The sequence below is a fragment of the Trichechus manatus genome, unplaced genomic scaffold, assembly GCF_000243295.1.
Source record: "Trichechus manatus latirostris isolate Lorelei unplaced genomic scaffold, TriManLat1.0 scaffold00001, whole genome shotgun sequence".
NCBI classification, from domain to species: Eukaryota; Metazoa; Chordata; class Mammalia; order Sirenia; family Trichechidae; genus Trichechus; species Trichechus manatus.
In genome coordinates this window covers 8,586,892-8,603,910 of record NW_004443937.1, presented here as the reverse complement: position 1 = coordinate 8,603,910, position 17,019 = coordinate 8,586,892, and the positions used below count along the sequence as shown (strand labels likewise).

The 17,019-nt window shown below is 50.4% G+C and overlaps 1 protein-coding gene across 1 annotated transcript; it reads right to left on the bottom strand.

The window, feature by feature from the left end:
• On the bottom strand, nt 1-13,923 carry CAV3 (caveolin 3). The gene is made up of 2 exons (XM_004368291.1): nt 13,735-13,923; nt 1-495 (listed from the first exon to the last, which is right to left on the bottom strand). Exons 1-2 carry the CDS (start codon nt 13,852-13,854, stop codon nt 154-156), a joined length of 462 nt encoding a protein of 153 aa, XP_004368348.1. The 5' UTR covers nt 13,855-13,923; the 3' UTR covers nt 1-153.
• Between the last annotated feature and the right edge of the window lie 3,096 nt (nt 13,924-17,019).

Below are 17,019 nucleotides of genomic sequence, written 5' to 3'. Positions count from 1 at the left end.
GGCTGGGCTGCCTTTTCTTCCTGGCTCCCCTAAACTGAGCGCAGTCCCTAAAGACACAGCACGCCTTAGCAGAGCAGTCCCGTAGAGCAGTCCCGTGGGGGCCAGCATAGCCTGCCTCCCCCTGCCCTGCCACCCCCATCACCCCACCTGGCTTTAGACTTCCTTCCGCAGCAACACCTTGATGCTGCTGCAGACCTGGCCCAGGGCAGCGAAGAGCGGGTTGCAGAAAGTGCGGATGCAGAGGGAGTAGATGTGGCTGATGCACTGGATCTCGATCAGGTAGCTCTTGATGCAGGGCACCACCGCCCAGATGTGGCAGAAGGAGATGCAGGCGAACAGGAAGCCCCAGAGGAGGGCGAGCGGCACGCCCAGCAGTGTGGACAGCAGGCGGTAGCACCAGTACTTGGAGACGGTGAAGGTGGTGTAGCTCACCTTCCACACGCCGTCGAAGCTGTAGGTGCCCACAGGCTCGGCGATCACATCTTCGAAATCCACCTGCAGGGGCGGGAAGGGGTATCCTCAGTCCCACCATTTTCCCCACTTCTACAGCCGCTTCTCAAACTTCTGCTTGGTGTGTCGGCATCCCCTGGGGGGAGGGCTTGTTAAACATAGATGGCCGGACCCCGCCCCCAGGCATTCTTCCTCAGTAGGGCTGGGATGGGGCCTGAGAGTCTGCACTTCTAACCTGCTCCCAGGTGATTCTGGTGCTGCTGGTTCCGGAACCACACTGACTAGCTCTGCACTGGATCAGAGAGGGACCACGAAGAGCCCGTCCAACCCTTCATTTTATGGCTAAAAGCCCTGAGAAGTTACGGGCGGAGTTAGAACCACAGCTCAAAAATTCTATTATTTTATGATCCTAAGGGAGTTGAACAGACAAATGCAGCCCACAAGATTTATTGCATGACTGTGAATAATGATGGAGACCCTGGGAGGTGCAAATATTAAGCATTCTGCTACTAACTGAAAGGTTGGAGATTTGAACCCACCCAGAGGCCCCTCGGAAGAAAGGCCTGGAGATGTGCTTCTGTGAAGATTTAAAAAAAAAAAAAATCCGTTGCCGTCAAGATTATTCCTACTCATAACGACCCTACAGGAGAGTAAAACTGTCCCATAGGTTTCCAAGGAGCAGCTAGTGGATTTGAACTGCCAACCTTTTGGTCGAGAGCTCTTAACCACTGCACCACCAAGGCTCCTCCATGGAGATTACAGCCAAGAAAACCCTATGGAGCAGTTCTACTCTGTAACACATGGGGTCACCATGAGTCAGAATCAACTCGACGGCCACGGGTTGGTTTTGTTTGGTTTGGTTTTCCCAGAGAATAGGCTGGCCTCAGCTTAAAACATTCTGATGACATCACCCTTTATCCCACTTCCCCGCACCCGGGTTGTTTCTAGCCTTGTTTAATCTCAGTCTCGCTAAAAGAAAAAAACGCTTTCCCTAACTGTTTGCAGATCTTTGGTTCAAGCGTTCTCCCTGTTGCAGTAGCCGCACCACCCACCCCTGTCCCACTAGTACAATAGTGCCTTCCCCCTTCCCTGTCTGAATAAAGCCTCTCCCTGCCTAAATCTGCATGAGTTTTTATTTGACTACGCATGGTGAACAAGCGAAGGTTTCTGCCCTCACAGAGCTTACGGTGTATGGCAGGCAGCTACACTAACTACACTATGGGGATAAGCTCTCGCTAAGGGAAGAGCAGGGACTGCGTGCACCCACTCCCAGCCTGGGTGTGAGGGCAGCCTTCCTGGAGGAGGAGACTTCTAGCTAAGCTGACACCTGATGTAGCCAGAGGGACACGTCCCGTTAGGGCTGTGGGCTGAGAAAGAGTGTTTAGGGCACAAGGAGCAGTCACTGCCAGGACTAGTAGGGTAGACAGTGTGTGCCCTCAGAGACATGCAGATGATTCCAGAAGGCCAGGCGCAAGCCAAGAATGGCAGGGAGTGAGCTGGGGAGGAGACACAGGACAGACCTCGGCGCACTGGGCAGCCTGGGAAGGTTTCTGTGCTGGGGTGACTCGGTAGGGTCTGGGTGTCCAGCAGCCCATTCTGGGGTGCAGTTTTGGGGTGGCAGGGGCGGGAGTGAGGATGGATGTGGGGGACCAGTGGGAGCCATTGCAGTGTCCAGATAGGAGATGATGCGGCCTGCTTTAGGGTGATGGCTGCGAGTCAGGTGCTTTAGGATCCGGGACGTGGCAAACTGACAGCCACACCAACCCTGGGATGAACCTCTCTGGCGAAGGTACCTCATCTCTGAATGTGGCCGAGTTGGCCGGAAGAACCTGTGCATTTGTTTTCCTTGCTCTAGTCCCGCAGCCACCTCAGGCTTTCCTTCCTCCCCTGCCCACCCCACCTCTCCCTTCACGCTGGAGGGAACGTTGGCACTCAGTGATTCTGGTCACCCATTCTACTGATGAGGTGGCTGAGGTCCCATTTGGGAAGTGGGAAAAAAATCAGTGGACTAAAAAAAAATCGTTCTCAGCCAAGTCACGTAACTAACTTCCCTTGAGTCCCTGCTGTGCCTTAGGCACCATCCTACAAGCTTTCTCATATGTGATGCTTAGTGTCGCTAAGCCTTAGCTGCCTTGTGTGTAAGACGGGGGCACGCAGGGGTAGTGTGAGGAGGAACGAATGCTGTAAAAGCCACCTCAGAATGGAAAAGCCCCGTGGGAACCTGAGGACTTAACTACTGATACGCCAGTGGTTATTTGCAGGTAGGTCCTGGTGAGGGAGGAATTACAGAGCCGTCTGCTGCAAAGTCAATGTTTCTTTCTGCAGTGCTTCTGGGCTGTTTTAATCCAGGTGGTTGAATGAACACACCATCTATGGTTCAGGGACACAGGGCTAGTAAGTGGGAGGGGCCAGTGGGTCAGAACTCAAGCTTCAATCATCCAAATTTCAATGTTCGGGGGTCGGTCCCTTTTTCACTTCTGTCAGGGGAGGGGATCCTCTCCTCTAAGTGTGTGGTTTTGATCAAAAGTACTTTTCATTATGAAATAGCACAGGCGCATTACAGAAAATTAAGAGAAGTGCGTAGAGGAAGCAAAAGCGTTTCCAATTTGTCTTTCTCTAGTACTAAAAATATTACTGCTGTTGTTAGCTGCTGTTGAGCCACCCCTGATTCACAGCAAGCTCGTGTACAACAAACAAAATGCCGCCTGGTCCTGGCCATCCCCATGATCGGTTGTGGATAGGACTGTTGTGGACCATAGGGCTTTCATTGGCTGATTTTTGGAAGTACATTGCCAGTTCTTTCTTCCTAGTCTCTCTTAGTCTGGAAGCTCTGCTGAAGCCTGTTCATCACCATAGCAACTAGCAAGCCTCCATTGACAGATGGGTGGTGGCTGTGCATAAGGTGCACTGGCCAGGAATTGAACCTGGGTCTTCCCACGGAAGATGAGAATTCTACCACTGAACCACCACTGCCCCACAGAAATACTGGTACTTTGGTGCATTTCTTCCTAGGATGATGTTTTTTGCGGGAAGGAGTGAATATACCCATGTTGTATGTACAACGCTGCATCCCCTTTTCTCACTTAACTTTAGACTCTGAGTTCCTGTGTCCTGCCTCAGATCCCTGGGTCCCCGTGTGCTTGGTGGCTGGGGCAGCTGAGGATGAAGCCTCACGCCGGGGGCCAAGGTTAACAGGGTGAGATTCCAGGCTGCAGGCGATATGGAGAAGCTGCTTTGGGGAGTCAGCAGGGCCCAGCTTTGTATTCTGAGGGTCTCAGCAGAGATCACTTAGCCTCTGAAACAGCCCCTTGTGTGGGAGGAGAGGGTTGGAGGGAAGCATATGGGCCTCATCTCCTGGGAAGAAAGTCACTTCTTCCGAGAGAGTGTCCAGGAGGTCGTGTCTGGCTAGGAGCTTGTGGGACTGTGGAGTCTGGAGGCAGAGACGGAAAAGTGGTGTGCTGGATCTTTGGAAAAGAAGGCCCAAGTTGGTCAGGGGATATCTCCTGGCTTTGGAGAGCAAATGGAAAGGGCCGGCATCTTCTATGTCTGGCTTACATCAGGCAAAACTCCAGAGCTGCTATTTCTTCTTGGGGCAGCTTCCCAATTGGAGAAGCTGGGGAGTGTAGGCCCAGGGGACCATTCTAACCTTGACTTTGATATACCCACATGGTTATCTAGTTTCATTCACTTTCCCCAGGGCCTGGGTCCTGCCAGATTGCAGCCAGCTCCCACTCCCATTGTGGCCGATGCCCAGGCCGATGCCAGCTGCCTCTTAACAGAGGTGGGCTCCTAGGGACATGCTGAGGCTTCAGAACTTCACCAGCAGAGGGAGGCGTTTAGGCAGAGGCTTGCTTCCCTGCCTTGGTCCCAGCAGACCCTCCTCCTTCCTTCCCGCTCCTCTGACTGTTGGCTTACTCAGCACCTGGTGGTTGATCCTGCCCTTCTTGTGACTGTTCCTTAGAACAGCGCCCCCTACTCACAGATAGTCCAGTCCAGCCCCCTCACCTTACCGGTGGGCAAACCGGTCCAGATAAGGGAGGTCCCCTGCCTGGGCTCTCACAGGGGGTTGATGGTCAAGCCCAGACTGAATCAAGGTGTCCCAACTCTAAACCGGTGCTCCTCACACTGCCCCACCTGGGTCAGACTCTGAGGTAGCTGCTGGCGGCCCTGTGGCTGTCAGGGAGGGTGACTGTCCCCTCTGAGGCCTGGCCTGGTCAGCCAGAGACACCTGCCCAATGCAACTCCCATGACCCCTTCTTCCCAGCCACCCACCCAGCTCCAAGCTGTCAACAATTTCCCAGTCCCTCTGCAGCCCAGCCAGCTTTGCTCCTTTGTGCCAGCATATTCCTCCATCAACACGTTTTAGTATTTGGGCCTGACCTCTAGGAGGCAGCACAGTGGAAAGGGCCCTGGCTATAAAGTTCCATGGCTTAGGTCCGAGTCCCATCGCTGCTACCTATGGGCTGTGTGGCCTTAAGCATGTTACATAACTTCTCTATGCCTCATTTCCCTAGTATTTATCTCACAAAGGTTATTGGAGGATGAAATGCGTTAAGACATGTAAAGTACTGAGAATATTTCCTGCACAGAGTTCCTGATGAATAACCGTTAGCTGTTGGTGGTGGCTGTGTACACGGTGCTTTATTCAAATAGGAAGCTATAGTGCCAACGGTGGCTTCGCACATCAGTGCAGTTGCTGACCAGATGAGTGACTCTGGCAGGTCATGAATCTCTTTGAGCTTCATGTTCTCATCTGTAAAATGGGCTTACGAGTACCAATCTTGCTATTTCTCACAACCTTATTGTGAGGAATAGAGGTAATTTTTTCTTCCCGTTCATTCATCCATCTACCCACCCACCCATACATACATCTATTCATCTATCTACCCAGCTATCTCTCAGTCCATCTAAAAAATCAACCAACCAACCAAGCACCGTTAAGGTCAAGTCAATTCTGATTCACGGCAACACCATGTGTATCAGAACAGAACTACTCCATACGGTTTTCAAGGGCTATGGCATTTCAGAAGTAGATTACCAGGCCTTTCTTTCAAGGCACCTCTGGGTGAATTCGAACTGCCAACCTTTCAGTTAGTAGCTGAGCACCTAACTGTTTGTGCCACCCAGGGACTTTAATCCATCTACCCACCCAATTATCTATCCATCTATCCACTTGCCCACCTAGCCACTCACCCATCTATCCCTTCCTCCTTCCCTCCCTTCATCCATCCATCCATCCATCCATCCACCCACCCACCCATCCAAACAGATATTTACTGAGCACCCGCTCTGTGCTAGGCACTACTTTCACCATCTCTTGGGCAATGTCTAGCATGATACCTGGCACTTCATAGATGGTCAGTGATGGTTATACTTGCTCAAATGCTTTGAAGCTCCTATGAAAAGATATCTCAGAAATTCTGCGGACACCCAGATCCAAGTAGATTAATTCTCCAGTTGAAGTAGTCATAATTGTGTGTGTGTGGGGGGGTGTTTTGGTCTGAGCCAGTGAGATGGATGGAGTCCTCGTTTCCCTCATTTTCTCCTTAGGTAACAATCCAACCCTCAAGGATCTCTCTGTTGTGCGTTTTAATCATCATTGTTTCCAAGAAGCCTCCGATGCTGGCTTTCAGGGATTTCCCATGATTGTCCTTGGGGCGCTGAGCGTGGGTGACTGCTGCGTTTTCTGTGAGTCAGCTCTCCCCGTACTATCAGAGGACTGGGCTGGGCTGGAAGGAGACAGCTGTTGCCCCTTACTCGGATCTGCGAGCGCAGAGGGCTTGGTGATAGCATGCTAGCCGGGGGAGATATTTATAAGATCCGGCACAGGCAGCTCCGGGCGGGAGTGCCAGTTTATCAGAAGCGCACAGTGACTTCACTTCTTAGTTTCCACAAGTGGAGGACAGACTGCTTTTTTTTGGAAGGTGGTGGGGGCGCTGAATCCACTGTGCCAGCCTCAGGGTTGCGTGGCCAGCTGGAAGGAGGGGCCTGGGGCGGAAGTGGGAGAACGCTTGCTGTTTGTTCAGTGGCTGCTCCCTTCTCCGGCTTATTTATTTTTGGAACAGCGAGAGAGCCAGTGGATTAATCAGAACCAGCCAGTGTGCAGGCCCCCCCCCGGCGCAGGACAGCAGGGCCAGGGTATTGCCCCAGGGTGCGTGGGAGGTAAGCTGCCACCCCTTGTCAAAAATACTGCGCCCAGATTCCTGTGTGACTCAGTCCCGTGGGCGGAGGCGTTCAGGGGCCCTGGAAGATTCAGACAGGGTATCTGTGGGAGGGTGAGGAAGCTCTGGGCAGGGGAGAGAGCTGCTGTGTGATTTTGGCCGTGGCGCTTTCCCTCTCTGGGCTTCTGTTTTTCCCAAATGTACACCGAGAGCATTGGGCCAAGATCCCTAGCGAAATAGTAATAGCTTTGGAGAAGAAACCCAAGCGAGCGACTTTGCTTTGCTTGATCTAGTTCCTCGCCTGCTACCTTGCTACCCACAAACCACCGCGGTCCGCAACAAGGTAAGTTCTGAAATTGGGAGGCAGTGGTTAGGAATGCCCACTGAAATTTGACACAGGAATTTTGAATCTAATAATAATAAATTGGAGCTTATATTGCACGTGACTTTTTTAATTTCATTTTTCTAGTAATTTTTACTGTTGTTCGCAAAAGTATCGGCATACAGCAGATTGGAATAATAAAACTGGTCCTTTACCTGTCTCTGCCTTCAGGAGACTTGGTGTAGGTGGGAGTGGGGAGCGGGAGAAACAATCACAGCCTGGGTCCTAGGCTGGCTGTGCACCAGCTTTCCATGGGTGGTTAGCTAGCCCCCAAAGGCCCCCATAAGTCATGACTCTCAGGGTTATGTCCGTGTGTGGTCTCATCCCACAGAGAGTCTGGCTTTGCCCTTTGACTTGCTTTAACACTTTAACCACCAGAATGTGGCAGAATTGTTGCTGGGCAGTTCCAGAACGAAGACTTAAGAGCCTTGGGCCACCATGTTAGAAGTCCATCTAGCCCGTTTGGAGACCAGTGGAGGGGCCATGTGAAGGGAGAGGCCCTGAAACCACACGGAGATAGAGGTCCTGCTGTTCCAATGCCCCAGCTGAGCCAGGCTTCCAGCCATTCCCCCAGGTGCCAGCCCTGTGAGTGAGCCACAGAGGATGGTCCCTCTCGGTGGAGCCCCCATATGATTGCAGCTTTGGTTGCCATCTGACTACAGCTGAATGAGAACTGCCCAGCTGAGCCCAGTCAACCCATAGAATTGGGAGCCACCATAAAATGATTATTGCTTCAAACCATGGAGTGTTGGGGTGATTTGTTACACAGAAGTAGATAACTGAAGCACTGTGTCATTAGGGAAAACAACTAATATCTCTGGACCTCTGTTTCTCTCCTATAGGATGAGGGGGAGTAGTTTGCAGACATCCAGTCATGAAGGTGTAAAACAGTTGTCCATGGTGCTTGCCAGCCCTGCTGAATAAGAATTTCTGGTGGCGGGACCCAGATATCTGCATTTTAACAAGCTCCCCAAGAAAGAGGACCACATTTTGAAAAACACTAGACTAGTTGATATTCAGAAGTCCCCGTGACACTGAAAAGTCACCAATACTTCAGTGTGAGTTAGTCCAAAGTGTCCTTTTTTGGAGGTAATTGATGGAAAAGGCAAGACATGTCCAAAAGGAAATGGTGGATTGGATGACTCTCCATAGTCCAAACTCAGCATGCCCTTCCTGCCTTCTCACTCACAAATTTCCTTTCAGATGATCTGCACTAGTCCAATAGAACAGCTCATTGTTCTGCAGACAGTAGCATAGAGGTTTTATCTGTTGTGCCAACTCTGACGAGTTGATGGTGTGTGGCTTCCTGGAACAATGGGGTGATCGATTAGTAATGTCTGCCATGAACACAGGAATGGGATGTGACAACACGTTCCCTCACATTTGCCAACTCTACCCAGCATTCCTCCCAATGTTGTGAAAAGCCTCCACACCTTTGCTTATTTTGTTTCCTCTTCTTGGGAAGCCTTTTTCCCCTTCCCACATTTTAAATTGTTTCCATTTTTTATGCATCTTGGAGACTACTTCCTCATGAAGCCAGCTCCTGATTTTCCCAGGTGAAAGTAACTTTCTTCTCCCCTAACCTCCCTTGACACTTTATCTGGCCCTAAATTACGGTGTTTAGTGCCTTCTCCCTTATGCTATCATCATTCTAGTGTTATCTTCTCTGTGGGGTTGAATTCTTCTCAAGAGGAGGTAAGAGGTCAGTTTTCTCTTTGTGCAGTAGGGTATCCCAGATGGGCCCAGATGGGAGCAGAGCTTGCAGAACTGGGGAGCCACTGGTTCTTCTGCCATTTATTAGCCTCAGCTGATAGGCAAAAGAGTGTTTGTTTGTGTTTTTGAGGGAGGAGGGAGTTTTGTGAGAGGTGTGTGTTGGAGGTGGGGTGAGAATTAGTTTGACTGGGGTGGGGGCTGGGATTGTGTCCATCCCCCTGTCTTGTTTGATGGGGTTCCTTTGCATTCCTGAGGAGAGGGGGTTGAGGCCAGAAGCTGAAAGACCTGTATGACCCTCTGAGCTTTAGGTCCCAGCTGACTAAGCATGAGCAAGGGAGAGAGAGAAAGCTATTGATGCAGCCACTCTGAGGCCGCTCAGAAATTACTCAGGATGACTTTGGGGTGGGGCGGGGGGTCCCATAGGCATACATTGGGGGGGGTGGTTAGAACCTTTTGAACATGAGCCTGAAGGGAAAAGTGACCTCAGGTGTACCCACTGGCGAGCTGAAGAGCCCTGGGGAGCTGTGGTGTACCTCCTCTTGAGGTCTATCTTGTTCATCACCATTTCCTCTGAGAGCACAGTGCCTGGCGCATAGTAGGTGCTCAGTAGCAATATGTGGAATCAATGTTGGTGATGATGTCCCCAGCTGTAACCCCCATGAGCTTCTGCTGTGCCCTGGCCCTAGCCCCACACCCTGGAAGCTGCAGTTTAGACCTGTTGGCCTGCACAGGGCTCACCCTCTGCCTTTGGCACTCATTTTCCAGCCTGGGCTCAAGGGCAGAGCCAGGCCTTGCTTGGGGAAGTTTTGACAGAGAAAAACCAAAAGTAAGTGCCTCCCCTGGCTGGGGATCAAAGCCATAGACACGGTGGGTCTCTCTCCACTCTTCATCCTTGACTTTTCTGTGTGAAACCTCAGCGGCTGGTGGCAGAGTGGATGGGGCCCCCCTATTTCCATCCAGCCTCTGTCTGCACCAGGGACTCAGGCCCAGAGAAGGAACAGGATTTGCCCAGAATTACACAGTAAGTTAGTGTCAGGGCTGTGACCAGAACTTGGGTCTTAGTAGCCTCGTCCCACATCCAGCATTCTTTCTGTGTCACTCACTGCAGCCCACATGGAGCTGTCACCACACGTCAAGCCTCCCCGATGGGTGCCACTGGGGCCTTCCCAGCCTTCACCTCCACCTCTGTCTTCATTTCTCTTTCTCTCCATCTCTCTGTCTCACTCCCTCTGTCCCTCACTTTTCCTTCCTCCTCCCTTTATCTTTCCTTTTCCCCAGTTGACAAAAGAAACCCAGGTGATCAGAAGGCTGGCCCAGTGAAGACAGATTGCCCCTCCCTCTCTAGCCACACCCGCCTTTCTTCTTTTTCCTTAGTCTCGAACTTACCTTGACATAAAACTGAAGTCTGCTTGAACTTATTTGTGATCTTTATTCAACTTTATTTTATGTCCCCTATTCTAAATTTCACAGCGCTGGTGGTGCAGTGGTTAAGAGCTACGGCTGCTAACCAAAAGGTCGGCAGTTTGAATCCACCAGCCGCTCCTTTGAAACCCTATGGGGCAGTTCTTCTCTGTCCTGTAGGGTTGCTATGAGTTGGAATTGACTCGACAGCAACAGGTTTGGTTTATTCTGAATAAATGTTTTCATTTCTCACTCATTAAAAATAAAAGAAAAAGCCAAATAACTCCTCACACCAAAGGGGGAGTCATTGTTTAGAAAGCGTTGAGTATCTATTTATTTTGATGGAAAATTCGGCAATGAATACTGGTGATGGCTGCACACACACACACACACACACACACACAAATAAATAGAAAATAACTCCCCAGACCAGAGCGTGTCCCATAAATACCAAATTACAATCTTTTTTCATCAAAATTATCTGCAGGTCTTTTTGCTTTCACCTCTGAGTGATGTTTTCTCAGGATGAGGGACCCCCAGGGGAGGACAGCTCTCAGCCCCAAGAGGAGGCTGCAAAAGGTGGCTTATCTCTGCTGCCCAACCCCACCCCTCCCTCCGGAGTAGAATTTCACTCTGTGCTCAGCAGGACCCCAGAGCCCCCTCTGCACCTACGCCTATTGTGAGTCTCCCTAGAAACCACATTCTTTCATGGGGTCCTCTCCTCCACCCCCGGCAACCCACCTGGGACCACCCAGGGGATGTTGTTGTTGTTGTTAACTGGTCCCCAACTCATGGTGACCCCATGCACAATGGACCCAGTGACCCATACAGCTTTCACTGGCTGATTTTTGGAAGTAGATCACCAGGCCTTTCTTCCTAGTCCCTCTTAGTCTGGATGCTCCACTGAAATTTGTTCGGCATCATAGCAACACAGAAACCTCCAATGACAGACAGGCGGTGGCTGCGCATGAGGTGCACTGGCCAGGAATCAAACTCGGGTCTCCTGCATGGAAGGTGAGAATTCTACCACTGAGCCGCCACTGCCCCCCAGGGAATAACCTGGGTGTAAAGGCTGGTCCGTGGCCGAGTTCCCATGCCCTCCAGGCTAAGAGCTCCTGGACGGTCCTACTAGGATCACCTTTGCCATACCTTGGCCAGGTGCCAGGAATTGTGTGAGGCACTTTCAAACCCCTCACCTCCTTTTATCCTCACAATTGATTTCTATTGCACAGTGCTGCTCTGAGATTCACTTACCCCCTGAAGGTGAATAATATTATTTTCATTTTATAGGGGGAATCTGAGGCTCAGAAAACTTAAGTGAGCTGCCCTGTGCCATTATTTTTCTGTAGAAGATCCTAGATTTGAAATCAAGTCTGTTAAAGTCAAGGCCAGTCCTAGTCCCTTGACACCACACTGCAGAAACCATGACTAATAATACTTCACATTTATATACGTAGTGCTTTTCCGTTTGCAAAATTTGTTCCCTAAGTTTCCTGTGACAGCACTTTTCACCCTGTTCAGTAATTACCCTGTCTCCACCACTAATGACAGATACAAAAACATACAATACGTGCTGTTGTGGTGGCACACACAAGTTGTGCTCATCTACTAACTGAAGGGTTGGCTGTTCGAACATACCCAGTGGTACTGTGGAAGAAAGTCCTGGTAATCTGCTTCCTTAAAGATTACAGCCAAGAAAACCCTACGGAGCAGTTCTGCTCTGTAACACATGGGGTCGCCATGAGTCGGAATCAACTGGATGGTAATAGGTTTGTTTTTTTGTGTGTGTGCTGTTCTGGAGGAATGGGGTAGGGAGAAGGGAGCATCTGATTGTCTGGTGAAGTTGGGGAAGGCTTCCAGGAAGAGGTGAACATGACATTTGAGTTGGGCCTTGAAGGCGAAGGCACTCCTGGCAAAGGCACGGTAGTGTCTTGGTTGGCATGGCTGGTCCTGGAGCAAACAGGGCAGAAGAAGCAGGTTCCGGCCAGATTGGGTTGGGCCTTGAAAACCACCTGGAGAGTTTAGGCTCCATCCACGTGGGAGGCGCCCCAGTGAGAAGGGCAGTCCAGGGCCTTGCTTCTGAACAAGCCCTAGAGCCGCCGACTAACATGGCGACCGTGAGCTTTGAGCACTTGAAATGGGGCTAGTGTGACTGAGGAATTTTAGATTGCATTTAATTTTAATTAATTAAACCTAAACCCTGGTACTCCATTCGGTTATTAGAAAACTGTCTGAGTATGTCTGGAACAATGAATCTATTTGCAACTGTGAATTATGAAATCTAAACTCAGAACAAGTACTTCTGATGAAAATTTAGGTCCCAATTGAGATGTACTGTAAGTGTAAAATATACATTGGATTTTAAAGGTGAAGGAAGAATGTATAGCAATTCATCGAGAGTTGATTACATGTTGAAATGGTACTATTTTGGCTATATTGGGTTAAATTAAAAAAAACCACTAAAATTAATTCTACCTGTTTCCCCCTCTTTTTTTAAATGTGGCTACTAACCAAAAACCCCAGCTGTTTTCAAGTCAATTCTGACTAATCGTAATCCCATGTATGCAGAGTAGAACTGCTCCGTAGCGTTTTCAATGACTGTGATCTTTCAGAAGCAGATCACCAACACTGTCTTCCAAGGAGACTCTGGGTGAGTTCAAACCACCAACCTTTTGGTTAGTCAAGCGCTTAACTGTTTGTACCATCCCAGGACCTTAATGTGGCTACTAGAAAATTTAAAATTACACAGGTGGTTGCCTTACGTTTCTATTGGAAACAGTGCTAGTGTGAGATTATGAGCCATTCAGTGGCAACAGGAAGCCCCAGGCACCCATACTTTGAAAGGTTCCTCCAGTGACTCAGACTGGTGGTCGGGGACCCCGCTCTGAGAAATTCTGTTCTAGAAAGATTCCTCTGGCTATGGTGCAGAGGCTGGGTGGGAGTGTGTGGGCCTGGGGGCAGCCAGACCACTGGAGTCACCCAGGTGAGGCCAGAGGCCTGGCTTCAGGCAGTGGCCGCGGGGGGACTCCTGTTGGGCCAGACAGCTCTCCTCTGAGCATTTCCTTTCGGGGATGGCTCTCTCTGAGGACGCCTCTGCTCTGCTCCTGGCCAGCCGACCAGGAAGGCCCCTTGGCTTGGCAGCTGGACATACAAGTGCTAGGCAGAGCTCTAGGAGAGTGAGTGTCACTTTGTGGGGCCACCAGCTTTTCTGGAAGCCACCTTCTGGAGATTAACCCCACGTCCACTGTGGAAATGGCAGAAATCCCCCCTGGCACAGAAAATAGCCCAACTTGGCCCTTGTTGGTGTTCCTTCCAGGACGAGGGCCAGGAGTGAATGGGAGAGTTACAGAGCAGGAGGGAGGCACTTTCTTTGTAACTTGCCTCTCCTGCCCTGATCAACCTGGGTTGTGTATGTGCTGGTACTGTTTTGCTCCTGTTTCTGCTAAAGGCTCTTTGGGGGCTGTACATGCTTTTTTGGGGGGAATGGGAAGGAGAAGACAGAGTCACAAGACCTCTTTTCAGGAAAGTGAATTGTGCCTGGAGCAGAAACTGTCCCCTGTTCTCCAAAGCTGACACCTTCCTGGCCGGATGGGGCAGACCCCGCCTAGGGCAGCGGCCTGAGCCTACCTTGACTATGTCCTCGTTAATGTTCTTGGGGTCTCGGTTCACCAGGTCGATCTCTTTGAAGTGAATGTCCTTGACGATCTGGGCTTCGAGGTCGAGGTCTGTGCGCTCTTCAGCCATCATCCCGGAGCTGGGTGGATCCCCCGGAGGAGATCCGCGCGGCGTGGCTGGCGGGGCTGAAAACGCTGGGGCAGAGAGACCAGCTCAGTGTCCCCAGACTTTTGGCCCTGCCGGCTAAATAGGCCCCACCCAGTATGCCGGCTGACAGCTGTCCCACATAACTTCAGCCTGCCTCTTGTTAAAGCCTCCCGTGGCAGGCCTCCAAGCTAAAATTAAGACTGGAGTTCTGCGGGAAGGCTGAACACTTCTCAAAGAAGGCTGCCGCTGGGCACCGAGCCTTGCCAGAGAGAGCCGAGGCCTGGCATTCCTGAAGAGAAGCGGCCGGGCGGGCAGGGCTTTTTTGCGGGAGTGAGGGGGGCGGGGGAGGCTGGAATGTGCTCCACTGCTGTCAGCCTAAGGGCTCCTGGGAGAAGAGGCTGCAGGGAGTGGGGGTGGGGGTGGGGGGGTGAGCTTGGTCCCCAGTTAGCCTCTTGCTGGCTATGTGACCTTGGGCCCACTTCACCTCTCTGGGCCATAATGCGCAATGTCCCCATCTGTAAAATGGGGCATAATAGCAGTCTGGACCCGGCCTACCTCTGTGGAAGGGAGGAAACCAGCTCATGTGTGTGAAAGGGCTTTGGGAACTGAAAAATGCTATCTTGTTGGAGCTGAAAGTGCCTAGCTTGTGTTTGGTGGCCTAGAACATTTCTGAGGTTTCCCCATTTCTGGGGTTTTCCCCTGGAGGAGGCGGTGATGGACTGCGGTGCCGGGCTGAGCTGGGGGATGAGACACGGAAAGGAGACCCCTGATGGGGCTGCTCACCCTTCTCTGCCTTTCTTGATGTGTGAGCCTACCCGGGGGGATGCTGGCGTGGAGAAGACGTGAGGGCTGTGAAACTCTGTCCTTTGCCCTGCCCCTAACGATAGCTTCCTGGATATCCCTGGGCCCAGAAACTCCACATACATCAGTGGGTATACCTGTCTTAGATGCTTGCTCAGTTTTTCTGTTCTCTATTCCAACTCAGCCATCACTCCAGGCCCTAGCAGTGAAAAGGATGAAGATTCTGAACAAGGTGGAGACTTTTCTATCTCTCTCACGTAACACAAAGTCCAGAGGTAGGCAGTTCAGAACTATCATGGTGGCTCCATGGTGTTATCAGGCACCCAGACCCCTATCTTTCTGTTCTGCTCTTCCCAAAGCCACCTCATAGACACAAAATGGCTGCTGCTCCTCCAGCCATCATTTATGAGTCTAGACAAGAAGAAAGAAGAAGGGATGAGGGCAGGAAAAGACATCTGCCAGCTGAGACATCTGCTCCATTAGAATGCTTTCCCGGAAGTCCTACCCAGCAACTGCTGATTATATCTCCTTGGCTACCCCTGTTGGCATAGACGGCTGGGAAATATAGGTTTTTAGCTGAGCACATTGTCAGTCCCCACAGTGTCACTAAGGATTAAGGGGAAGTGGTTAAAAAAACAGCTGCCGTAGTGTTGACTCTGACTAATGGCAACCCCATGGGTGTCAGAGTAGAACTGTGCTCCACAGAGTTTTCAATATCTGATTTTTTGGAAGTAGATAGCCAGGTCTTTCTTCTGAGGTACCTCTGGGTGGACTTTAACATCCAGCCTTTTGGTTAGCAGCTGAGTGCATTAACTGTTTGTAACACACAGATATGTCTAGTGAAACAGTGGGACAGCCACGAGGGATGGAGGAGCCACCTAGAAGAAACTTATTTTAAAGGAGAAGTGATAATATAAAGAGTAATAATAATGATTATGGAAAATTGTATTTTTCCAAAGATGGCTCTTATGATGGGACTGAAACTCCTCCAACCAAAAGATAGGGTCTATCTTCCTTTCCCTTAAATCTGGGCAGGGGTTTGGATTATCTGACTCATAGAGAACAGAGGAACTGAAGCTATGTGACTTTCAAGGCTAGGCCATAAAAACGATACAGATTCCTGGGTATCTCCTTCTTTCAGGATGCCCACCCTTAGAACTCAGCTGCCATACTGTGAGGAAGCCCAAGCTAGCCCAAGTGGAGAGACCATACAGTGAGGAAATGAGGCTCCCAGCTGACAACCAGCAGTAACTCAGACATGTGAGTGAAGGGGTATTGGATGATTCCAGGCCCAGTCTTCAAGTCACCCCTAGCTTTCAGGTCCTCTAGCTGAAGCCCCAGACATTGAGGAACAAAGACAAGCTGTTGTCTCTGTGCCCTGTTTAAATATCTAATCCACAGAGCCCATGAGCACAATCATTTTTTTTTTATGTCATTAAATTTGGGGGCAGTTTGTTTTGTACTCATAGTAACTGGAAAAATGAGGGATAATTGTAACAGCAACTATTGATTGTTGCGGGTTCACTGTGTGCCTGGCACTGTGCTAAGAGACCCTTGGTATGTGTAAATTGACTCATTTATTGTGTTAAAAGGGTAGCTGCCTCTAGCTGGTGATCAGTGTTGAGGACCAAGGGAGAAGGGCAGCTCATACGCATTTGGGATTTTAGAGGAGGGGGAGCACGCTGTGGATTTGAGGTAGGCAGAGAGTGCTTTCTGGAGGCAGTGGCATTTCAGTTGGGCAGAAGGATGGTTGGAATCAGAGAGGAGAGTGGAAAGGACCAGATGCCAAAGGCAGAGAACAAGCTGCCTCTCATTTCATTATGACAATCCTATTTTCAAAGACGTAGTGGGAAGAGCATTTCACCCGGGAATCCTTGGTCTTAAAGTCTTCTTTTGGTCCCATGGCTGACCAGCTGTGTGACCTTGGGTCAGCCTCTTGCGCTCTCTGTGTCTCAGTTCCCTCACCTGTCAAATGTGGATGGTAACACCTGCCTGCACTCCTCATGCAGTGCCTGTGCACCTCACACACAGCGAGAAAACAATGGGGCACAGGAGGTCCCATGGACCCATGGAAAAAATGCTCGAGGAACACGCTGAACGATGAGACTTTCCAGTCAACCCTGGGGCAATGCTTCTGACAGGAGAACGCAGTAAAGGAGGGACAGTAACTTCCCCAAACGAGTCTGTGCCTGGGGTTTCGGGGAGGACTCTGTGTCCTTATTTTATATTTTTTTAAGTTTTATTTTATTTTTTATTGTACTTCAGGTGAAAGCTTACAGAACAAATAGTTTCTCATGAAACAGAAGTACACATGTTGTTTTATGACATTGGTTAACAACCCCACAACAT

Bases quoted from the DNA above. Each gene is read 5' to 3' on its own strand.
- CAV3 (XM_004368291.1), bottom strand. From the start codon at position 13,854: ATGATGGCTGAAGAGCGCACAGACCTCGACCTCGAAGCCCAGATCGTC. The intron at 496-13,734 runs GTAGGCTCAGGC...CCGCCCCTGCAG, and splicing joins TTAACGAGGACATAGTCAAG to GTGGATTTCGAAGATGTGAT.